The sequence below is a fragment of the Panicum virgatum genome, chromosome 5K (genome assembly GCF_016808335.1).
Source record: "Panicum virgatum strain AP13 chromosome 5K, P.virgatum_v5, whole genome shotgun sequence".
NCBI classification, from domain to species: domain Eukaryota; kingdom Viridiplantae; phylum Streptophyta; class Magnoliopsida; order Poales; family Poaceae; genus Panicum; species Panicum virgatum.
The window spans coordinates 43973095-43996731 of NC_053140.1; the positions used below are offsets into that span (position 1 = coordinate 43973095).

General features: G+C 50.7%; 3 protein-coding genes across 4 annotated transcripts; 2 read left to right on the forward strand and 1 right to left on the reverse strand.

The window, feature by feature from the left end:
• Positions 1 to 12377: 12377 nt before the first annotated feature.
• LOC120707613 (aspartic proteinase NANA, chloroplast-like) lies at positions 12378 to 17137 on the forward strand. The gene is made up of 2 exons (XM_039992542.1): positions 12378 to 13300; positions 15927 to 17137. Exons 1-2 carry the CDS (start codon positions 12651 to 12653, stop codon positions 16834 to 16836), a joined length of 1560 nt encoding a protein of 519 aa, XP_039848476.1. The 5' UTR covers positions 12378 to 12650; the 3' UTR covers positions 16837 to 17137.
• Positions 17138 to 17539: 402 nt separating this feature from the next.
• LOC120707615 (UPF0678 fatty acid-binding protein-like protein At1g79260) lies at positions 17540 to 19782 on the forward strand. The gene is made up of 4 exons (XM_039992543.1): positions 17540 to 17815; positions 17909 to 18049; positions 18762 to 18830; positions 19300 to 19782. The coding sequence occupies exons 1-4, from the start codon at positions 17642 to 17644 to the stop codon at positions 19417 to 19419; spliced, it is 504 nt and encodes a 167-aa protein (XP_039848477.1). The 5' UTR covers positions 17540 to 17641; the 3' UTR covers positions 19420 to 19782.
• Positions 19783 to 19982: 200 nt separating this feature from the next.
• Positions 19983 to 22128, reverse strand: LOC120707616 (60S ribosomal protein L37a-1). 2 transcript variants are annotated; one of them, XM_039992545.1, is made up of 5 exons: positions 22015 to 22128; positions 20994 to 21033; positions 20820 to 20908; positions 20373 to 20455; positions 19983 to 20251 (listed from the first exon to the last, which is right to left on the reverse strand). In XM_039992545.1, the coding sequence occupies exons 1-5, from the start codon at positions 22015 to 22017 to the stop codon at positions 20188 to 20190; spliced, it is 279 nt and encodes a 92-aa protein (XP_039848479.1). In that variant the 5' UTR covers positions 22018 to 22128; the 3' UTR covers positions 19983 to 20187. The 2 variants fall into 2 exon arrangements, with proteins under 2 accessions (XP_039848479.1, XP_039848478.1); XM_039992544.1 differs by lacking the exon at positions 22015 to 22128 and having other exon boundaries at positions 20994 to 21060.
• Positions 22129 to 23637: the final 1509 nt, after the last annotated feature.

Consider the following 23637-nt stretch of genomic DNA (forward strand, 5'->3'; position numbering starts at 1 on the left):
GGGATGCGCCGTTGTCATTGGACGCACGGATGTGGCACAAGTAGAGTTAAAAAAACCGACCGGAACCGGTCCGGTTACTACGGTAACTGGTCTAATCGGTCCGGACCGGTTCCAGTTTGGGCCGGTTTGAAACCGGCCAAATACAAAATTCAAATTTGAATTCAAAAAATGAAAAATTCCTAAAAATACTTCAAGTTGCGACAAATCTAATGGTGTCAAATTTTTTCAAATATTCGTTCATTTAGTATACTTTGCGAGTATTTGAAATTAAACCAAAAAAGAAAAGCGTGCATACAAAAGTATACAAATACAATGTAAAACATGTTATACATTGTATTAATGTAAAAATAGTACAAAAGAGGGTTGGAGGGTTCATTTAGGCTAAAACATGTTATACAAATATTCAAATTTTGAACTAAAGTCGGTTTTTTTTCAACTCCCCGGTTCCCACTCAAACCGGACCGGTTACCGGTCAAACCGGTCCGGTTTACCAATGGAAACCGGTTGAACTAACATTTTGAATTGGAATTTGAATTTGATCGGTTTTTACCGATTTCCGGTCAAACCGAACCGGTAAACCGGAACCGGACCCTGCCGGTTTCAGGGTACCGGTCGGAGAAAAAAAAAACCCTGGGCACAGGGACCATTGGCACTGGACGCACGAACGTGGCACATGGGCTGCTAGCACTGGACGTACGGGACGTGGCCAAGAGAGGACGTTCCTAGCTTGGGATTGACCGACGGGGACGACGGTCTCTTAAGGGGTGAGTATGTGACACCCCAACCCAGGACTTAATAGGATTAATAGGATACTCATAAGAACAAGTTGCAACTTTTTTCCGGAAGCCGGTCTCGAAAGAACTCCGAAGTTAAGCGTGCTTGACCCGGAGCAATTTCAGGATGGGTGACCGACCGGGAAATACTTCCCGGGTGCGCACGAGTGAGGACAAAGTGTGCAGAAAAAACATGTGTTGGTTTGTGAGGATAGTCTGTGTCCTAGTTAAGCTGCCAGATGTAAGTGGGCCCGGCCTCGGGGAGGCGGGACGTTACAGTGCACTACTAGTAATAGCCTTTTCAGTCATGCATCATATCTACTACAGCTACAGATAGCCTTTTCAGTAATGTCCACCATGCCAGGATCGAGGTGTGTCCTAGGTTTAATATATAAATATCTCGGCCATGTCGTTCACGCTGAATATTGTAAGCAGCCAGCAAAACCAAAACAAAGACAAACCATGTCATGGATGCAAGGGCTGATCGATCCGCCTTCTCTGCACCCAAACTTAGAAGTGAGAACCAGAGTATTCTACGGTGCGCACAATGCCCTTCCAGTAGAATTCTGGCCGCCATGCCACCATGGAGATAATGCTGTTGTACAGGTCTACGAGCATTTTGGTGATGCCGGAAGACGGTTCTTCCGTTGCCCTTACTATGAGGTTTTCATATGTTTCACCTATTTCTTGTATGTAAATTTATGATGAAATGTTAACATCTAACTCTTTGTAATTGAATGTAGACTAGTGATTGTGGGTTTACTTATTGGATTGATGGCCCTATGGAATTTCATGTCCAAGAATACATACGTCACCTGCACGTACTGAACCAGCAAAAGGGCATAGAGATCAATATGAAGCATGATCAAATCAACCAACTTTTACATGAGAATCAAGAACATGCCCATCGCCTCAACAACATTGAGGCGGAGAAGTCGACGATGGCCGAGCGCATCACTCAACTGGAAGAAGAGCTGCGCCAGGAGCGTGCCAATAACTTGACGCGGCGCTTCATGCCACCGACAGTTTCGGGACGGCGAAACTATTATGGTTAGAGAAGATGCATCTCTATTTGCAATGCAACAATCTTATAGGTGTCATCTATCGTTCTAGTTCTCTAGTTGACACTAAGCGCATCTACTATTCTATATTCGCTTTTGGAACATCATGTATCGTTCTAGTAATCTCTCTCAATGTTGAAGGTGTCATGTACTTTTCGATGCAATTCTAAATTATGTACCCATCTAAGTTGTAATCCTCAATTATGATATCTGTATCCATCTATCATGCAATATTAAATCTAAAAGTTGTAGTTCACAAATTCGAGATCACCCTGCATTGCATCACGAATGAAATAAAATATAGTCCTAATTTAACAACCATACAAAGTCCATTACACAAACAATATAGTCCATTACACAAACGAGATACTTAACTAAAGTCTCTAACACATAAGTCTTGTACGCGAAATTACAGTCTGAAACTCAAACAAAGTCCATTAAACAAATAACATAGAATGAATACGATACATCCTAATCCGAGTCGCAGTCTGCAAGCAACTCGTCCTCACCCCAATCATCATCTTCATTGCCCACCCAATTAGGAATGTCAACTGCTTTTTCTTTCCTGTCGGACTGGTGATCCTGGGCAGGTAAATCTCCTACAAGTGCCTTCATTGCCTCCATTTGAGTAGCTCTAACACCCAAAACCTCCATGCTCGCGGATGGCACATCCTTCTCAACGTTGGACACCTTGTGTGGCAGATCGGCAACTAGGGCCTGCATTGCCTCCATCTGAGCCTCTGAGCTAACTCCCCCATCTTTTCCATTTCTTCCATCCTCTTGTTAGCCTCCAATTTCTGAAAATATTCTTCCCATGAACCCTTTGGGTATTTAGCTTCCGGATCAATAGTAAAACCTTTCTTCGCTCTTTCCTCCCTTAACCTCTGCCTCTCCATCTCCTCCTCCTCCTTCTTCTTCTCATAATTTGCCAAAAGCTCCCTGCCAGTGAGGGGCCGTGGGTACTTGCTTCGGTTCCTCCTCCAATAAACAATGCAATCCTCAAGAGTTGCCTTTTCTGCTGCCTTCTTTCCATACTCACGCCGTAGGTCTTGGAGTACAGGCCCTGATAGAAATGACTCAAGGGGCAAAGTAACTTGGTAATCCTTCCTTATCTTCAGTTTTCTATTTAAAGTGTCTCAAGATTTTCAAGGCTCTTTTGTTCTGCCCAATTGCAACATTAGCTCATACCGGCCTTCGAACCACTCCCAATCACATGTCCTTTCCTCCTAAAAAATTATTCAGAGCCAAATATTCAAAAATGTTAATATATCAAGTACTAGCACAATCACAGAATCATAAAGAGTTTCAACTTTCTGGTTAATATATGAACCCAATACTCTCCGTAGCTATTGCCACAGTAATACCCGTAGCCAAGCTCAAAAGGAACTACGCCTTTTGTGGGCAGAATACCACACTTGCATCGAAGACTAGGAGTAGTTGTACATAGCCATGGCTTCTTCCCACTCTCAAAATCTCGCACTTCCTCTTCTGTGGGCCAATGAGATCTCGGACCATAAATATACTCGTTGAAGTCACTTGCCGGCCATCCATCCTGCATGGCACATAACATTAGCCACATAATTACAGCAAAATTATAGAATCAATGCTACGTTACATGACACTTACACTAGTCTTTAGCGAGCATCTAAAAAAGGGAGTGAACTTTGGAGGGACACCAATATTAGGCCTTTGAAGCTTGGCAAGAACACCGCAATGACATTTGGGAAGATTGTTCACACGATATATAGCAGCTTCTTGCTTCTCTTCCTCTGTCATCGGTGGTGGATTTGGTGGCGGAGGCACCCTTCGTCTAAACTCATTGTATGGCCATGACTCTGAGGGATAATAAGGGAACAGCCGGATTCTATGGTCGAACTTATCCGGACCATCGATCCACTGAAAGAAAAAGCAGTGGCAAGAATTCATTAAATCATTCCACTTGCATATGTAGAACGCTCTACCGGCGGTTTTGGGATGCCTCGATTGCTTCGCTACTGCCAACTGATTGCCCGGTTCACACCGACAGAATGGAACTGGAAGGGCAGGAGGGACTGGGGCATCCTCATCACACTCGGATGGGTACTGTCCACCACCAAGCAGCTTGTACCGGGCATTGCTCATTGCCATGTCTACTGTAGCTACATAAATTCCATTGCCATGTGAAATAAACGTAATACTTGAGGAAACAAAGTATATGCAAATTATTGACAATATACCAGCATGCAAAATATAATATGTACATTCATAAAACTATGGAATAAAATTGCATGTAACTCATATTAACCTTTCCACTACTCAATCCTACAAATTATATTAATCGAGTCATGCAAGTAATTCATCACGACAAAATCGCGAGCAGAGTACCATCTTCGTATCACCTAAACCTCCAATCATAGTTATACTAACAACAACACTACTATTTCTCAAATCAAGAACCTAACCCTAATCATAAAAAACCACCAATAACTAATAATGCACACGGTTAAAGGAAGAGAAAATGGGAGCAATACCTTCGGAGAATGGTGGAGAGCGTTTCCCCCCTCAAAACGCCGGATTTGGGGGGGGGGATCCGGGGGTCGGCGGCGGACCCCTGGAGGAGCTGTGGTCGGGGAGGAGGAGGGAAAGAAAGGGAGGGTGGGGGAGAAGGGGCATGCGCGGGCCCAGGACATTGGCCTTGTCGCGCCAGTGCATACGGCGCGACAGGGACGGCCACGTCATCGCCCCCGTGGTGCAGCGCTGGCTTGGGCCGCTAGCGTGGCCACCCTGTCGCGCCACATGCACTGGCGCGACAGTGGCTAACTGTCGCACCGGTGCAAGTGGCGCGACCAAACGGGTTACGCCTTGTAAATAAAAATCAATACGGGTTAAATTTAAAATATTAATAAAAAAAGGTTAAAAATAAAAAAAAATCAAACAGTTGTCTTTGGCATGGCCCTTTCCGTGCGCCAATGTTAGAGGTCACACGCTAATGCGGTCGTAGAAGGCTTGCTGGTGGTCTGGAGGAGCCTCCCTCGCCGACACCCGTCGCACTGCCGGTTTAGGGTTTCGGGCTTGCCGGGTTAGGTACCTAGGTTGTCGGGATCCTGAGCAGTCGGACTTATAGAGGATCGTTGGTAGGTTGCCAGACCTGTGGTGGGTCGGTTAAGATGGCGGCGAGGTGCGGGTGCCGCCCGCCAAGGCGGTGGCGGATGGCGGGCTAGGAGGATTGGTGGCGCGGGGGGGAGGGGGGTGGGGGTTGGCCAGAGTTGGAGGAGGAGGAGCGTGCGCGGCGGAGTTGGAGGGTGGCGGCGTAGGCGCCAGAGCCGGCGGGCAGCGGTGGAGGTAGGGGAGCTTGGCTAGTGGGACGACAATGGAGCCGGGCGATGGCAGTAGAGGCAAGGGAGCAATGCCAGCTCATATACGGCCCACGGTGGAGGTGGGGAAGCCTTCTGCGAGGCTCCTTCCAATCACAGCTCTGACTAGAAATAGTCTCCTTTCAATGCGTCAAATAGATGTCAATATGGATCCAACGGAGCATACATCAAACTTTATGAAAGTACATGTACTTCCAAGTGGCTTCTAAAAATCACCAATTGCTAACCCATCTCAACCTTGAATTCCCTGTTTCGAGGCTAAATGTCAGTTTCGTAACACAGATAATCCGGAGCGGATGAAGTGGTATGCAGCTGTAAAAGTCCCTTGCTGAGCAGTTCTCTTCTGAATTCTGAGGTGAGCATGTACGTTCTCTGCGGTTGTTGGCAAAGTTGGATGTCTCTCGAGTCTTGAAGCGAAGGCTCCACCGCTGGCCGAACGGCGACGAGCTGCGCCTGCTGCTGCGACAGCTTGCTGTAACATTGCAGTACAAGCAATCCTCCGTGACAATCAAAAAAGAAAAAGCAATCCTCTATGCAGACATCCTCCGTCTGCCGCCCCGAGAAAGGTGAAGCAATGTCAGTCAGCTTCAGCATATCACCAGGGATGCTCGGATTTGTGTATGATCACCGCAGACTCGCAAGGCAGACGTGCAACCTCTGGTGATGCCTCTAAGCCTAACCTACAAATGAAAGAAAATAATAGAGGTCACGGAATCCTTTTGATTGGCTGAATGCAATGCAGATCATAGTAGGAGAAGCACCGGTTACTCATGATTGGAATTCGGAAGACCCTTAACCTGTCTGCAGAATTCGTAGAGGCTTCGCGCGCTACTCTACTCCTCCCTGTGGATGGGCTCTGGGGCAGCACCGAACACGCATGTGGTGGTGTCACACCCTGCGCCCCCTGACGCGCCACGGTCGATGGACGGTGAGCTGGAGCCCAGGGCACCAATGGGCACCACGCTCTCCGATCCCCTGGGGTCCGCGTCCGTCCCAGCAGCCATGTGACGTGACAGCATATTTGACTGAGGGTGTGTTTAGATTCCCAAACTTCTCCAAATTTTCCAAATTTTTCATCACATTGAAACATTAAATATAACAAATGACTCATACATGGAGTACTAAATATAGTTAAATAAAAAAACTAATTGCATAGTTTTGATGTACGTTGCGAGACGAATTTTTTGAACCCTAGTTAAGTCATGGTAGGACAATATTTACCGCAAACAAACGAAAAGTGCTACAGTGTGCTACAGTGTCCGATGTGACATTTTCTACCCAGTTTCTAGGGATCTAAACACAGCCTGAGACGTAAACACAAAAAAAACGTTACATTGAATGTTTCGATACATACATGGAGTACTAAATGAAGTCTATTTACAAAATTTTTTGCATAGATGGGCTGTAAATCGCGAGACGAATCTAATGAGCCTACGTAATCCATGATTTGCAACAGTAATGCTACAGTACCATCCGCTAATTATTAATTAATTATGGATTAATTAGCATCATTAGATTCGTCTCGCGATTTACAACCCATCTGTACAAAAAGTTATGTAAATAGAATTCATTTAGTACTTCAAATTAGTAAGATTCTATCGCAAAAATTTTTTTACAAAACATTTAAACACGATGTGGCCTTGCTTCGCTTGGCTTCCTCCCCCGCTCAAAAGAAAAGAAAAAAAACTCGATCCCCAACACGCAGCTGCGGACAAATTTCAAGCCTCCCAGTCCCCCTCCGAGACGTCGCTTTTATCGTGTCCCGAGACTCCCGACCGGCATGATCCCGTTCCCGCGTAGGAACTGGGATTCGGACGCCGCCGCCCGCGCCCGGACTCATGTTACTCCCCCGTCATCCGTCATCCTCCCGTTCGGCTTGGGCATGGAATACAGTTGGTAGCCAGAATCGGAGTTGTGCGGTTGGGGGGGGGGGGGGGGGGGGTCTAAATGATTTGGACGTAGCAACCGCTGACTGTTCCGGGCCAATCAGTAGGGTGGCGTCGCGTCTCGTGAACATGCACGGTCGTATTGGCTCGCACTGATTGCACGCTGGATGGATGATGCGTTTGTTTATCTGACGGCCTTGTGTGAGGGCTTGGATCATGTGAGCCCCTCTATCCATGGCCTGAGGGTCATGAGGTCATGCACGTACTCTTGTTGAGGAGTAGAATCCGCCATGCGCGCGACGATAATGATGTGGCAGAGAGAACCGAGAGCTGCGGAACGAGCCGGATGGACACGCCGGAGTACGGGTCCGCGGAGCACAACGAGCTTGTGAATTTGAGCCCCGACAGCGCGACAGGGAAACAGACAGCCCGGCAAGGGGGTCACCAGTCCCGTGCTGGCGTCCCGAACCCCAGCAGCCATGAGGACGAGAGGGCCAGAGGGGGGAGCACAAGTCCCGAGGCGCGCCCGTGGCCTGAGGCGCTGCTCGAGGGCCTGCTGCGTGCGGTGGTGCTGCCGATGCCGAGGGAGAGGGACATCCCCGCCGGCGCCGGGCGCCGGCAGCCTGGGTCTGGGTGGCTGGCCCTCGCGCGCCCGCGGCACATGGGCAACCAGCCAGAGAGCCAAACCGCCCCCGGACCCGCGCCGCGCGTGCGAGCTCCGGCACATCGATGCCTCGCGGACCAACGCCCCGCCGCGCCGGAGGCCCCCGCCGGCCTCGGCCGCCGCGGTTGGAACCGGCGGTGGAGGAAGAGGCCCATGCATGACGCGCGTTGCTGGGTGGTGCGGGGGGCTGGGATGACACGATCCCCGTGTGACCGTGACGAGGACGCCCTTTTTGTCATTAATCGACGCCACTACTGCGCTTCACATTTCAATAATCCAGCTTGCTTGCGCTGGTCGTGTGCGTACACACAAAGGGCTGCGTGCCGCTGGCTTCTTCTGTTTTCCCACCTCCGGCCGCGCTGCGTCAGCCATTGCCATGACGATTTCTGCATGCGTACGTTTCCCTCCTCGATCTTTTTTTTTTTGAGAAAATACCTCCTCGATCTTCCCCTGGACATCCCGAAAGCCACTCTAGACGTCGCATTCCCTCTAATATTAGAGCATCTTCGGCAGATCATCTCTCGTACCTTAAATATTTTCTCTCCATTACCAATAATACTTTTGCATTACTCATAGGATAGAACAGAGAAAGAAAATCATCTACATATGAACAAGATGGAGGTGTATTTTGGTAATCACCATAATATTTTGGTACTGATGATGGAATTAGTAATTCGCTCCGGATCCAGAGGCAGGCTCTGCTCTCCTGGATGATGGAGCAGATTAATACGACGATATCGATCGCACAGTACGCTTAATAAGTATGAGGGGGGCGGTCAACGGCATGTACGAATCCACACGACAGGACCACCCCTCTAGCTAAGTGCTGTCACGATAACATTGATGATCACGGACTCTAGTAAGTACAGAGCACGGAGCTGGACATGCTAACCAACCAGGTCGTCGTCCTCCCGCCTGCGCTCTTCAATTCGTACATTCCCTTACACGCGTACGCGCCCGCCCCGAACGAAACGCGTTGACCTGCTCGAGTTAGTTGGCTTAATTACTCCTAGTTAGTTAATTAATCACCGCAGGTCCGTCGAGCCAGCCAAGCCAACGAACGGGTGCTCGTACGTACGTTAACCATGTTCAACCTTCCGCGGAGCCGAAAACGCTCGCTCAGGCAGGGAGAGCGACGACTTTTGCCGGCGATCATTTGGGCCAGAGGGCTACGGCTCGTGTCGTGCATGTGGCTTACGCGCGGCTGCCCGGAGCGGTGCGCCGCCGCGTTCAGCGCCGGGCATTAGGGGGCGCCGCCAACCTAACCACGCGCGTATACATTATCTAACCCGCCGCGGCGGTTGCTGCTGCTGTACAGCGCACACAGGCGTGGACAATGGACATTATCTCGCGCGCGCCGCCGCCGGCCGCAAGCTGGTCTGCGACGACGACGACGACGAGCCCTCCGGAGTAGCAGAACGTGGCCGACGGCAAAATTCCAACCCGGCCGGGCCGGGGTATAATTGTTGAAGGCTTCAGGTTCAGGCTACATCGGAGAGAGACCTAGGAGCACTAGTTTAAGCACAGGTGTCCGCTACGTGCATCCAGTTGGTACTCGCACGGTTTCTAGTAGCTGACTAGTAGCTGGGCATAGATGCAGCAGGATAAGCTGATCAGGGACTTTAATTTGTTTGTAGCTTTGCATAGAGGAAATTCACCGCCAAAAATCAATAATCATAGTACAAATTAAAGCAGACACAGGAGCCATTTGGGAGGGCTTCTTAGGAGGATGGAGCTAGAGCTGGAGCAGACGGAGCCATATTTTCTGGCTCCACCGGCTCCGTCTGTCCACCCATAAATAGGGTTTCATCCGGCTCTTCCAAAACGACCCGCAGAAGCTGCCGACGGAGCAGCCCGTTTAGACCACCCGCAGGAGCTGCTGATGGAGCAGCCCGTTTAGTGCGGCACAAGGATCCGCACCAAGCAGACCCTCCCCGGAAGAAGTCTTCTGCAATTGTTCTTTTTTTTTCTTTTAAAAAACAGGAATACCGTCGTGACGCCGTACACCTTCTCTCTCATTACGCGACACCTAAATCAGGTTCATCGAAGTGCACAACCCAAGCCGGCAGGCACCTGTGCCTGCGCACATTATGGCGCATAGGCCCGCACCTGCACTCCTCGGCTCTACTCCACACTCCACTCCACTACGCATGCGTATCATCCGAACGAACGAGACGGCAGCGCTGCAACCCATTCTTGGCCCGGCCGGCCCCCATTTGTTGCGTGCCGGCAACGCGGAGGGGTCCGGAAACGGGAAAAAATCCCGAAAACCGGCGGTTACCGGACGGGAAGTGAAACCCTGGTCCCGACACGGCCAGCACAGCCGCGAAAGAAAGAGGGAAACGAAGAACACGCCGCCGTGGATGCGATCGTACAGTGTAGAGCTGTCTATTTTCGGCTTCATATGTACGGCTTTCTGAGGAGTGTGGGTGAAGTTGCTTCGAAGCTTTTGGAAGCAGGGTTTAAAAAACCGGTGGTACTGTTCAAAACCGGAACAGTAACACAAAAAAATTACTTTTGTATTTTTAGATTTAGAAGCCTAAAATATAAAAAACCGGATCCGGTTTTTCATCTCGGACCGGACCGGAAACGGAAAAAATCCCGAAAACCGGCGGTTACCGGACGGGAAGTGAAACCCTGTTTGGAAGTAACGCAGCAGTCACATCTTTTGGTCTGGCGTGCGTGCGTGCCGCAAGAATGTGACATCAACCCGTTTTGTTCTAATTTGGAGCGGGTCAGGTTCAGGTCGTAAGTGACAAAAACCCACAAATTGCGTTGATGGGGAGATGTACATGTAGCGAAATGATGAAGTGATCATGCTGCAGCGCCTTACACGCATCTACTGGTGATGACACGTTATCGGGGGGAAGCATTAACTTTGGATAATGCTCGGATGCTTATTGTTGTTTCTTTCTGGTCTACTACATGAAACTCCAGCTGACAATAAATAATTAATTACAAGGGAAATTGAAAATGAGTTTGCCATGTGCAGGGGAAAAAAGCGCAGCACAAGCACGATAAATGAACTTCAAAAGTAGGAGTAACTCGTGTAACATACTCCCTCCGTTTCAAATTGTAAGTTATTCTAATTTTTTTGAAGACTTAAAATATTTTAAATTTGATTAAATTTATACAATAAAATACTAATATTTGTGGTACCAAATAAGTATAATTAGATTCTTCTATAAATATACTTTCATAACATCTCTATTTGGTGCTATAAAACTTTATAATTTTTTCTATATTTTTGGTCAAACATAAAAATAGTTTGACTCTCTAAAAAAATTGAAATAACTTAAAATTTAAAATGGAAGTATTTTTCTTTTATTTAAAGCAAATCACGTAACCGTGTAACATACTTTAAGCGGATTGAGATTCAGCGACATTGCCACGGTAATATTCCCGTGACATTGAGTCACTGCCATATGGAACCCACATGAGCCCGGAAAATATGAGTCCCACATGTCTGTGACTCAATGTCACAGGAGTGTCACCGTGACAATGTCTCTGAATCTGCATCCACTTTAAGCACCCATTAGGATTCGCCGTTTCCAACAGTTGGGAAACCGTCCTAACACCCAATCGATCCCAGACAAAGGTGAGGCAAGGCACTGGTAGCAGGTCATAAGCTACAAGCAACTTGATCCGAAACAGAAGCATCGGCAGCTCGATCGGCTCAGGGCAGGTGAGCAGTGGTTACCAGAAATGACCCGATCTGCGATACTGCTCGGCCCTCGTTGTCCCTTGTCATTACACCGGTTGGTCACCTCGAGCTTGACCGCACGCAGTCTACCACTCAGACGACTGTCCAAACACCATCGCCGGTACTACTTTGCATCGGGTTGTTTTCGTCAGAAGACTTACCCCTGCTTCATTTTTGGGGTCGCCAATTTTTTTGCTTTTTGATAAAACGGTGTGGCCAAATTGGGCCGATGATTCAAAGAGTTGTTTCATAACTTTATTTTGCAATATGACTGACGTCATGCGCTCTTCGCCCACTCTTCATCACAAGAACAGTGCACATTGAAGCAACCAACCTACGGACCACAAGGTGTACCGAAGTGTACCTCACTCTTCATCCCAAAAAAGTAGGCACGTTAAAATTGTGGCGGCACATGATGAAGTCTCGTCTCGTACCGGACGGAAAGACGGTCAACAGCCTTTCAGGCGGGCCACGGTCGCGGCCGTGGCCACCTTCGCGGGGGCTTTGACCCGCGCCGAGCGAGCACCCGCAGCGGCGGCCAGCGTGGCGCGCACAAGCACCAGGCGCCGCACCAGGCGCGTCACACCCACCCACGGCCACGGCCACAGAGCCAGCCAAGCCAACAGCGCCAAGCGCGGCAGGTGCCCGCCCTGGTCTCTTGCCGCTGCACAGCACAGCCTATGCGCCCAGGCCCAGTAAAAAACCAATTCCCTCCATGCCATCAAAATTTTAACTAATTTTTTGATTGCCATTGATCCTACATGTCATAGACACGAAAAAAAATCCCTTCAATACTATTTAGTGGTATTCAAAGAATTGACGAAAATTTTAATGGCATTCAATAAATTAACTCTAAAATGAACTAGCGAACCGCCTCCGCCCCGCAAGATAAATACGCGCTCCGAGGCCGCGCGCACACTCAGCCCGAAACGCGAGCACAATCAAAGCCTGACCACCACGGCACCACCACCATTGCCGCCGCCGCCGCCGGAGCAGCAGCGCTCGCAATGGCAGCTCGTCTTGCTTAAGCGTCGAGGAGCGAGGAGCTAGGAGCGCGCATTGGCGCCGCCGGCGCGGGCGCGAGCTGTTGCGCCACGTGCGACCGCGCGACGCCGATCGCCGGCGCGCATTGCGTCCGCGGGGTGGGTTGGCTGGCCGCCAATCTCGCTAGCCAGCGGCGCCGCCGAGGAGCGGAGCGGCGCCCCCGCAAATGGCGGGCCGCCGAATGACGCTGCCGCTGCTGGTGCTGCTGCTGGCGGCCGTGTTCTTGGCCGCCGCCGCCGCCGCCGCTGGCAGCAACAGCAAGTCCTCGGCGGTGTTCGAACTGATCCACCGGGAGCAGCCGACCTGGACGGAGCTGGCGCGCAATGACCGGGAGCGCATGGCGTTCATCTCCTCGCCCGGGCGCCGCCGCGCCGCGGAGACGGGCACGGCCAGGGCCACGCCCAGCAAGGCCGCGCCCGCGTCCGAGGCCTTCGCGATGCCGCTCTCCTCGGGCGCCTACACGGGCACCGGCCAGTACTTCGTCCGCTTCCGCGTGGGCACGCCCGCGCAGCCGTTCCTGCTCGTGGCCGACACCGGCAGCGACCTGACCTGGGTCAAGTGCCTCCGCCCCGCCGCGGCCGGCGAGCCCGCCTTCGACGGCGGCTACGGCTCCCCGCTCCCGGCGCCGGCCGACTCCTCCCCGCTCCCGGCGCCGTCGTCGTCCTCCTCCCCGCCGCCGCACGGGCGCGTGTTCCGGCCGGACGACTCCCGGACGTGGGCGCCCATCCCGTGCTCCTCCGACACCTGCACGGCGTCCCTGCCCTTCTCCCTCGCCGCCTGCCCCACCCCCGGCAGCCCCTGCGCCTACGACTACCGGTGAGTCCCCTGCCACCACCACGCGCTCCGCGTTCCAATCCAATCCAATCCAATCCGTTCCGTTCCCCCTCGTAACATAAGCAGAGCCTTGAACCCCGTTGCTTTACTTATAGTAGTCCTCTAAACCTCTGCCGGCGTTAATGGCGGTCTCCGTCGATGGGTCGTCGAACCCATCATCGGCTGATCTGGGGGTGTGGGGGCGTGCGTGGTTAATTCGGCACTGGCATTGATGAGATGCGAGGAGCAGCAGCAGCAGCAGCTCCTGCCGCGGCAGCCAGCAATTAGTGGCTGCCTTGTTGGTTGGTGGGTGAGTGAGAGCCGCCCGGGAGATCTCGCGAATGCAAATGCGAGGCCGGGGCGGCGGCAACGGCGAGGCAGCCCGGGGTGGGCATCGGGGGGCGCGTGTTCAATGCGGCACAGCTTCCGCCTCGCCAGCGCCTCGCCGCGGCAGGATGCCACTGTAGCACTGTGCTCTTCTTGTGATTGGGGCGGGTCAGTGTCACGCGATGCCAGCCGGAGCCGAGCCTTCTTGCTGATCACGACTCCGGCCAGTTTCGAGGGGATTCGGTGGGGGTGGGGTGGACGACGATTTCGTTGCACTGAGCAAGCAGGTCCAATGCTTCTTGCCATCCCTTCTTTTCCAGTCACGGAGGCGCGGCGACGGCGAGGCACGGAGCCGTCGTGCCTCCAGCGCCCTTCTCACCAGAAAGCAGAGGGACTCCAAAGCAGAGGAACCCCCGGGCAAGCAATGACCCTGACGGCTGACGCCATGCCGACGCCGACCTCCTCACCCCGATCGATCGATCTCAGAGGCGCGCCTCGGCGTCCCGATAGCGATAAGCGTCATGTTACGTGCACGCGCGCGCGCATGTGCGCTGGATCCTAGCTCCAGAAAAGGACGCCCATGGCGGGCGGGGGTGCGCATCTCGTGGGCATCGATGATGTGTCGCTGGCTCGCTGCTGCCTGACCTGCCCCTGTTCGCGGGAGGTCGCCGAGCGCTGGCCGTTTGCGGAGAGGCGTTCGTGTCTGGCCTTGGCGCTTGCTGGTGCCGACCTGCCTGCCGTGTCCTGCCACCACCGGCGCCGCAGGGAGGCGAGCGAGCGAGTGGCGCCGCGAACATGGCGGGGTGGCAGCGGCAGCGTGCCTGCCTGCCGCCGCCCGCCGCAGTAGCCACGCTCCGCGCCTGCTCCGTCATGTGCGCGGCGGATTGGGGCGTACTCCATCCCCGCGCCATCGGCGGCCGTTTCAGCTTGTCAGGACATTGAACATATTCCTAGGCACACAAGGGGGGTCAGTGGAAATATCTCGGCCGCATCTGCGACCAGATTTTTTTTATCCCCCTTCTAGTTTTCGCTTCTCGCTGCCGCCATTGCCATTGCCCTTGCCCAAAACCCTCGCCAATTCGCCATGGCGCCCGCCCGCCCGCCAAACAGCCAGCCAAGCCGCTGCCCTGCCTGCAGCGCCGGTACAAAACGCTTCGGGATTCCACGGGTTCGTTGGGGGGTTCATGTGGAGTGCACAGCAAGATGTCTCGCCGCATCTGCGTGGCCAGGACATCCTGGTCTCGTCATGTTCCTCTGCCTGCCAAGCTTTGCACCTGACCTGATCATCATCGACAATCAAGTGCCGGCCTGCCGTCTGAAAAAAATGTTTTTTTTTCCTTCGATATGTCGATGCTGCTTCGATTTCATTAGCATCGTTGCCTTATCTGCCACCACTAGTAGTCTAGTACCTACCGGTAGCACAGGGTGCCCTGTTTCGGCAAAATACCATGTACCCATGTACTTGGGGAAACAGGGAGGGCGCCAAGCGTCACCGATCAGGCTGGCCGGAGCATGCCCGGGCCACGTTATCTTCCCGCCAGTCAAAGCTCCTTGTGGCTGGCCGGATTGTTTACCTGATCCTCCAGTTCAAATGCACTGTGCTAGTGAGCAAAAAAAAACTTGGCGTTCAGTGGTATGATCGAGCGGCTACGATGGATGGTTGCCGTCGATCGCTGTCGCTCTGCCGAGATAAGCAGTGTAAGGCTGCTAAATCTGGCTGGCGCTGAGACCACACAGATGGTCCTTCCATTTCTTGGATCCTTTGCCCTCACACAGACACAGTTCGTGAAATGAAAAGACAAGCGAGCGTCCGTTTAAAAAAAAAAAAGACACGCGAGCACCTCTCTCCTTGTTCCTGCCGTTTTAATGATTGGGCTCGAGAGGGCCTGCACCTGCTGAACGCGAGAGCAGGCAGTAGTAGCTTGCAAGCCAGCCAATCAGCCATGGCCCTGGCGCAAGTTGATAGCAGGATACTGCATGCCGCACAGATACGTACGAACGGTACTGTGTGCAGTTTTTGTTGTTGGAAAATTGTACAGCTTTTGTTCTTGGTCAAACCTTGTAGTGCTAGCATGCATTCAGGAGATGTTTCGATAGGCGTACACGCAGCTAAACCAAGTAATTTTTTAGCTGCAATTTGCAAATAAGAAAAAAAATCTTTGTTTATAGTCGGAGCAGATGAGGATTCACCGAGATAAGATAGAAGTGGCGGCTAGAAGAGAAGAGTTCGATCGATCCTCGAATCGCGCCATGTGCCTGCCCATTGCATGCGGCGGCTGACCGCCACGTAAACGCCTCGCAGGTACAAGGACGGGTCGGCGGCGCGCGGCACGGTGGGCACCGACTCGGCGACCATCTCGCTGTCGGGGCGCGGCGCGGCGGCGGCCAGCAGCAGCAGGAGGAGGCAGCGGCGGGCCAAGCTGCGGGGCGTCGTGCTGGGCTGCACCACCTCCTACACCGGCGACAGCTTCGTGGCCTCCGACGGCGTGCTCAGCCTCGGCTACAGCAACATCTCCTTCGCGTCCCGCGCCGCAGGCCGCTTCGGCGGGCGCTTCTCCTACTGCCTCGTCGACCACCTCGCCTCGCGGAACGCCACCAGCTACCTCACCTTCGGCCGCAACCCGGCCCTGTCGCCGGCCGCCGCCAGGACCGCCTGCGCGGGGGCGCCGGCGGCGGCGGTGCCCGGCGCCAGGCAGACGCCGCTGCTGCTCGACCACCGGCTGCGCCCGTTCTACGCCGTCACCGTCAACGGCATCTCCGTCGACGGGGAGCTCCTCCGGATCCCGCGCCTCGTCTGGGACATCGAGAAGGGCGGCGGCACCATCCTCGACTCGGGCACGAGCCTCACGGTGCTGGCCAGCCCGGCGTACCGGGTCGTGGCGGCGGCGCTGAGCAAGAAGCTCGCCGGGCTGCCCCGGGTGGCCATGGACCCGTTCGAGTACTGCTACAACTGGACGTCGCCGTCGACGGGCGAGGACCTGGCCGTGCCCGTGCCGGACCTGGCCTTCCACCTCGCGGGGGCGGCGCGCCTGCAGCCGCCGGCCAAGAGCTACGTGATCGACGCGGCGCCCGGCGTGAAGTGCATCGGCGTGCAGGAGGGGGAGTGGCCCGGGGTGTCCGTCATCGGCAACATCCTGCAGCAGGAGCACCTGTGGGAGTTCGATATCAAGAACCGACGGCTCAGATTTATGAGGTCGCGGTGCACGCAATGATTGGGCCCGCGGTGATCCGTCGTTCTTCCCCTCCACTTCTTCAATTTTTTACCCCATGGGGTGGTGATCTTGCTGATTCTTTTTCCTTTTTTTTCTTTACCCTTGCTCAGATACTAATGCAATGAGAAATGTACCTTCTTGCAATGCAAAAGTGATAAGCTGTAATCAGTTTTCTTTTTTCCTTTTCCACACCCCGTTGCTCATCTCATTCCGGTGAATATATGTTCAGAGTTCATTTCTTCCACTTTTGTTCCTTATACAGCTGTACTATCTCATCAAGTTCTACAAGATTTTACCTTTTCACAGTGAAATGTAACCACATTAAAATTTAAAATACAATCACGATTGGATCTCAAAACTGCAACCGAAGAGCTAAATTTGAGTATTGCGTCCAAGCCAAGGCAACACGTTCAAGTTACTTTCACATTCAGACTAGGCATACTGCATAAATCTGGAAAAGGCCTTTCCTTCCCATCAGCTTTAAGAATAATGGAAATTGATTAATTCTTAATTCACAAGTAAATGGGTTTCTGCACACATGTCTTGCCAAGCAAATCAAGAGATAACGCATAGACAACAACACATGTTAAAACAGCTCATTCCAAGGAGTATTTTTTTTTACAGGAAACTGTAACAGCACAGTGGTCCTATTAACACACAAGCCCAAAGGCCAATAACTTTCCAGCATCCAGAGCCCAACGAGTCAAAACACAAGGCCTTCGCAGCCCCGCGAAGAAAGCGAAGGAGCCGACCGGCTAACCAGCGGAGAGTCCACGGCCCAACCGGAGCCACCGAGGAGGGAGGAATGGAAGCCGCCGGCGCAGGCTCGCCGCCCTCGCAGCCGCCGGCGCCGCACCCGGCGGTGGCTCCGCTGGCGTTCCTTCTGGGCAAGTGGCGCGGGGAAGGAGAGGGCAGCTTCCCGACAATCTCCTCCTTCCGCTACGGCGAGGAGCTCCTGTTCTCGCACCACCCCTCCAAGGTAGCTGCCCCTCGCGAGAAATCTTCCCTTTTGGTCGCCCAAATCTTAGATGTTTTCCTTTGAATTGCTGGATTGGTGGTGGGTGGGGTGCAGCCGGTGATCTCGTACACGCAGAAGACATGGAAGGCGGCGTCCGGCGAGCCGATGCACGCCGAGAGCGGGTACTGGCGGCTCCGCCCCGACGGTTCCGTCGAGGTGGTCATCGCGCAGAGCACGGGCCTCGCCGAGGTCCAGGTGAGATCCTAGTGCCAATTAGTTTCTTCTCTCGAAGCGTAGCTGGGGTGTGCACTTTTGGGGCCAGTTCTAATTTGATTCAAGGGTACCCTTGATTCAATGTTTGTTCGGCAATCTGCATATATAGTGAACTACTGCAAATTCTGCACCCACCGGCTGACCGGCATCTCAAGAATGATTTGTGCTGCTGTGCCAAGAAATACATGAAACTAGCTGCACCACTGAAATTAGTAATGGATCAGCATTTGCCGGCAGAAGTTTATGCTATTCCTGCATTATGGGAAATTTGTATTGTTGGCGTCACATGGAAATGAGTACGAATACCATTGTACTAGCAAAACTGTACTTTTCTGCTTAGGAAATGTTATGCTGCTACCAGGCAACAGAATAGGAGTGGATGGAAGTGTGAGATAGCACAAACTCAGATAGTCAAGGAACAACTGATGCTTCGAGTGCAAAGTAGCTACAGCTAATAATCATCCCTTGGGCTCTTGACACTTGTTGATAAATTAAGTGCATAAATTCACTTTATAGTTGTTCTCGTTTAAATTTAAATCTGTCCTGCCTGCTCATATGATATCTCAGATTGTAGAATCCATCAGACAGGGCTAGCTGAAAGCTATGTTCTTTTCTGGAAATTTGTATCTATTCATATTTCTAAAGTGACGTGTGTTTGATTTTGAGCCACGTTTTCGTATTTCTAAAATTGCAGAAGGGTTCATATGATGCTGAAAAGAAAACGGTGACACTCCAAAGCGAACTTGTAGGCAATGCGTCAAAGGTACTGGCTCACTGGATAGCTATTTGTTCCTTGTTATCCTTCATTTATAGTACATTTTCATGTCATAGCCTAGAAAAAATATAACATGATACAGAATATTTCAAGGTTCTATATTGATAAGCCAGCTACTCATGAATTTTACACCAAGAAATCCATCTTTACTCACGAAAGTCTACTTTTTATATTTCTGCACTCCATGGTGGATGCTCTTTGTGTTCATGAATTATGCAAGTATAGCTTGATTGGTCCATCCCTATCCCCTAGTTCAGTCTGATTTTGAATTGCTATTTTGAACTTCTGTGGTTTGATTGCATCACCTTCACACATTATCCTGAGCTGGATCTACTTAAAGATGGTACAATTCTGAATTACATGGGGTCACATCTGATTCTGATGAGTGATGACCTTAAAACCCACTGGATAAATGAAAGCAGATGTCGTCTCTACTAATACTGCTTAATTTTGCCAGGTGAAGCAGATCACAAGAGCTTTTCAAGTATCAGATGGGGAGCTCTCCTATGTCGTTCAGATGGCAACAATCACAACTAGTCTACAGCCACATCTCAAGGCCCTTCTCAAAAAGATTTGAAGATGGCTGCCATGCCAATCTGCTATATAGCGAGGCCTCTGCTCTACCAAGAGGGTGGTTGTCCCATTCTCCCCATTCTGATGTTTGATTCAAAGTGGAATGAGTTGATTCAAAGTTCAATAAGCTCTTAGAAGTTAGAAACCTAACATCAACAGTCATATCACCCCATTCTGATGTTTCATTCAAGGGTTAATTGGATCTGTGACCCTTGATTGATTGAAAGTGGAATGAGATGATCCATCATTCCGTTAACAAGCTTGAGCCCCAGCGATTCATTTTGATAAGTAAACATTTCAAAGTGTTTCAGCGAATGTTTTGAGTTCAATAAACCGCTTAACAATGAGGGGGAGCAGATGAATTGAAGTGGCCCATGTTTCACTGAACCGAGGCAAAAGTTCAAACGTGCTGTGCATTCCCACGCCGCCTCTTTCAACGCGTGGCAATCAAGTAGGGCGTGCTTCAGCCAAGATCTACAGAACAGAACCACCACACAACTAAGAGCTTGGGCTCTCGTCAATTTCGGAAACATGCAGCAAAAGAAAGTTGGCCAAAGAGTAGCAAACTGGAGATAAGAACCATGAGGAAATTCTACATCATGAATGGATCAAGACAGGTCAACTTTGCAACAGCAACGAAGTACAAATTTTAGCACCATAATTTTTGATATCCTTAAGCATAACCAGAATATTCATGAATGTTCTTAGGCCAAACAGCCATATGTCTTAGACGGTACAAAAAGCACAGGACTACTGCAGAGAAGAGCTCCGATTATGCTTCAGTCTGCTCCCTCAAGCGACGGATTGTGCTCCTGACGGTGACTGCACTAGCAGTGCTGCAAACACAAACAGAAGAATTATGACATTTGCAACAATGTATGGTTTATTACAGGAGGAAAAAAAAAAGTCCAATAATGGGTTCCAATTCCAAGATCAAAGTAAGAAGAGAGTACATACTTCATGGTGTAAGCACCACCAGCCTTAACCTTCCCGCAGTCCTTGCATCCCCAGATTCCAACTGCTTTCCTTTTCACAGCAAACTGGAAGGAGAACAAAGAAAGAAAGCATTAGGGCAAACTTGTTAACATACTTCACTTCTAAATCTCGAATATAAAGTGCTCGCCAAACTTAAACATCCTGCAAACCATTCAAATATGGTACCAAACAAACAAAATTGACAATAAATAATTTAAACCAGGCCACTTTCAAGGGATCAAATCACTTTAGTCAAGTTTTCACTCTAGTTGGCCCTTCAAAAATGATAAATCAACATATTTAGCACAAGATGCTTTCATGAGCTATAGTCTATTGTTCAATCTAGTTGTGATGATAACACGTACACAATACTCATAAATAAAGACTGCAGTAAATTGATACAGAACGGCAAACAGCAACCTGACATACCTTTCCACAGAACTCGCAGAAGTACTTGGAGTGCTGAGACACCTCCATCTTCTTGATTTGCTTACGCAAGCTAGCACCATACCTAGTTCCTACAACATTGTAATTTGCAAGGGTTAGCTCCAGAAAATCCTAGAAGCATGGCAAGGATATAGGTCATATTTTATTATCACGTACCATATTTGCCGACGATTCCGGCCTTCTTGGTGCGCTTCGTCTGCATAGGCATTCCAGAAAACAACAAATTAGACTTATGAACTATCTTCAATGCAGTGTATAACTACTACAAGTGCAGTACAGAAGAATTGAGACAAGCTACTGGTGCTGATTCATGATACCATCAAGTAAAATGAACACACACAACGGTTGACAATTCTAATATTAGATATGCTAATGTTTTCCACTGGCAACCAATGCAAAACAATCCATTGCTGAATTCTATCTGGCAGAAAAAATGCAATCTACTTGTCCAGGTAACACAGGCAACCCAAAGGCCAAGAACTCAGATGATTCCAAAGAAAACATTTGAAAGCTGTGAATATGAGGTATTCATATCCATGGCTTGAACATAGGACTAGAAGTCACTGTAATGGTACCAGGTATGAAGGATTTCTTGCAGAACCAAAACATTTGGCCAAAATGGACAAAGATCACCACCACCGTGTTGCAGACTGTGTAACATTAGACCTACAACAGTTCGCACTAGTGACCCTTTAGTAGCAGGTGCTTCGTGCCTTCCCTGCACAGAAGGCAGATTCCATCCGATCGCCCTATATTATGACAACCAAAGTGCGTCCTCTACCCACCAACGGCTGTTGCACATAACCCAGTAGCTCGATAACAACACTGCTCTACATCGAAGCATTTAATACCGGCAATCAATTACGTGCAGGTTCAAGAGGATCGTGAAAACATAGCTAGTGCTCCAAGTATTTGAAACTCAAATCACATCTCAAACCCCAAAAAGAGTAGTCTAGCTAACTCATCCTATAACTGCACATCAAACTGCAGGCAAACTACGATCCTTAGCGCCCACGAACGATCTCGCAAGACACATCCTGCTAAGCAGCATATAACCACGCATCACCCGGAGAGCTACACGGATTACAGCATGCCCCGGATCTACGATGGCAAACACGCCGAAGGCACAGGACTTAGGCATGGGGGAGGAGATGAGGGGAGGAGACAAATGGCGTACCATCGCGGCGACGGGGCGGAGTCGTCTGCGGCGACGGGGCGCGGGGCGGCGGCGGCGCGGGTGCGGGTAGGGCTCGAGGTGGAGGCACGAGAGAGATGTTATATAGCGGGGCTAGGGTTTCGCGGATGTATATATGGATCGGGCCCTCGGACTTTTGTACGTTCAAATCGGCCCATTGATAGGCATCTGGGACTATTGGGCTGAGTTTGGGCCTCCCACTCTGGGCTCCCAGAGTCCGTCCACCAGACCAAGCGCAAATTGCTGAGCTTCTCCAAAGTCCGAACTAGTCTCCTCCGTCAGCATCCCTAAAAAAAAAGTCTCCTCCGTCAGCGCCCGTGTTCTAAAAAAAAAAAGGGCAGCGTGTTCCAACTTGCAAAGGACCGAGAAAAAGAACAGAGAGGGAAGATTAAGACGATGGTAATGCGACTTGATTACTTGAACCACCGTCACGGCCTCGTTGATGGAAGGAACAGCATCTTGGCTGGCTTATCGAGTAACGACGACGATTAGCGGCATTACATTATCAATAGCTGGACATTGATCTCACACGCTGAGAACACCGTGGAGGCCTAACCCACCGATAAAACAATGCCGCTGCCGTGATTGGTGCCCAATGAAGAAGCTAGCTGACGGAGACCGACGACCATCGCCGCAGTGCTCCCCACACACACACGTGCTTAAACGCAACCTGCTCATTGGCAGTTGCCGCACGCTAATCAGCAGTGGTTCCGCCGGGTTTTCCCGGGCCTTATACTAGTATGCTTAATAGGGCTCGATAGAAGTCGAGTGATAATTTTGTCACTCGCGAGATATAGGGTGTTTTTATATTACAGTATATGAATTATTATATTCAAGATGGAAGGTATGGTATGGGAGACCGGATGGGAGAAGGTGTAGCCCCATCTGTGTCGATTAAGGACCGTTCCGTTGTCGGCTGTGCTGATCGGGGATTGAATTGTACTAGCCGCATGCCGGGAGTAGGAGGTAGTCGAAACCGGTAAGCCGAGTACTGCTTTGCTTCGAAAGTACAGGAACCCGCACCCAACTCCTGAGGCGAGTCGAATTGGGATGCATATGTTTATTTTTGATGGTCTCACGTTGAGCTCGGCTGACCATATATCGTTGGGCTGGTTCTTGTAGTTCGAGGCGGGGAGAGGAAAGGTTGGTGCGTGGGGTCCGACGGGGCTTTTGCGTGCCATGTTGGTTAGGTCCACCTTGCAAGGTTAAATCGGATCGATTCACCGTGTCACGCGGTTATGAGAGCCTTGATCTATTGGTCACATCGTAGAAAGGAAATGGAATAAAAATGAGATGAGATGCAATGACGGTTGATATTATTTAATTAATGGTTTGCTCATCTTGCTTGTTGTAGCTTTGCAGATCCTAGATGGTTAGTAAATTTATTGATATAATTAGAAGCTAAAACTGGGAAAATAAGGACTCACTTCTAGTGCTTTTCTGCAAAATCAACCACCAGCCACAAAGCCTTGCATGTCTAGATATGTGGGCTAAGTTATACCCACTGGTCGGGTAAGTCTTGCTGAGTATTAGTTGCTCAGGGTTTGTTGTTTACCCTATTTCAAATATAGGAGCTAACTAGGTTTCACATCGGTGGGTTCCATG

Coding starts and splice junctions, on each gene's coding strand:
- LOC120707613 (XM_039992542.1), top strand. CDS start 12,651: ATGGCGGGCCGCCGAATGACGCTGCCGCTGCTGGTGCTGCTGCTGGCG. Junction 13,301..15,926: donor CCCTGCGCCTACGACTACCG/GTGAGTCCCCTG, acceptor AACGCCTCGCAG/GTACAAGGACGGGTCGGCGG.
- LOC120707615 (XM_039992543.1), top strand. CDS start 17,642: ATGGAAGCCGCCGGCGCAGGCTCGCCGCCCTCGCAGCCGCCGGCGCCG. Junction 17,816..17,908: donor TCTCGCACCACCCCTCCAAG/GTAGCTGCCCCT, acceptor GGTGGGGTGCAG/CCGGTGATCTCGTACACGCA. Junction 18,831..19,299: donor TTGTAGGCAATGCGTCAAAG/GTACTGGCTCAC, acceptor TAATTTTGCCAG/GTGAAGCAGATCACAAGAGC.
- LOC120707616 (XM_039992544.1), bottom strand. CDS start 21,045: ATGCCTATGCAGACGAAGCGCACCAAGAAGGCCGGAATCGTCGGCAAA. Junction 20,909..20,993: donor CGGAATCGTCGGCAAATATG/GTACGTGATAAT, acceptor ACAATGTTGTAG/GAACTAGGTATGGTGCTAGC. Junction 20,456..20,819: donor TCTGCGAGTTCTGTGGAAAG/GTATGTCAGGTT, acceptor TTCTCCTTCCAG/TTTGCTGTGAAAAGGAAAGC.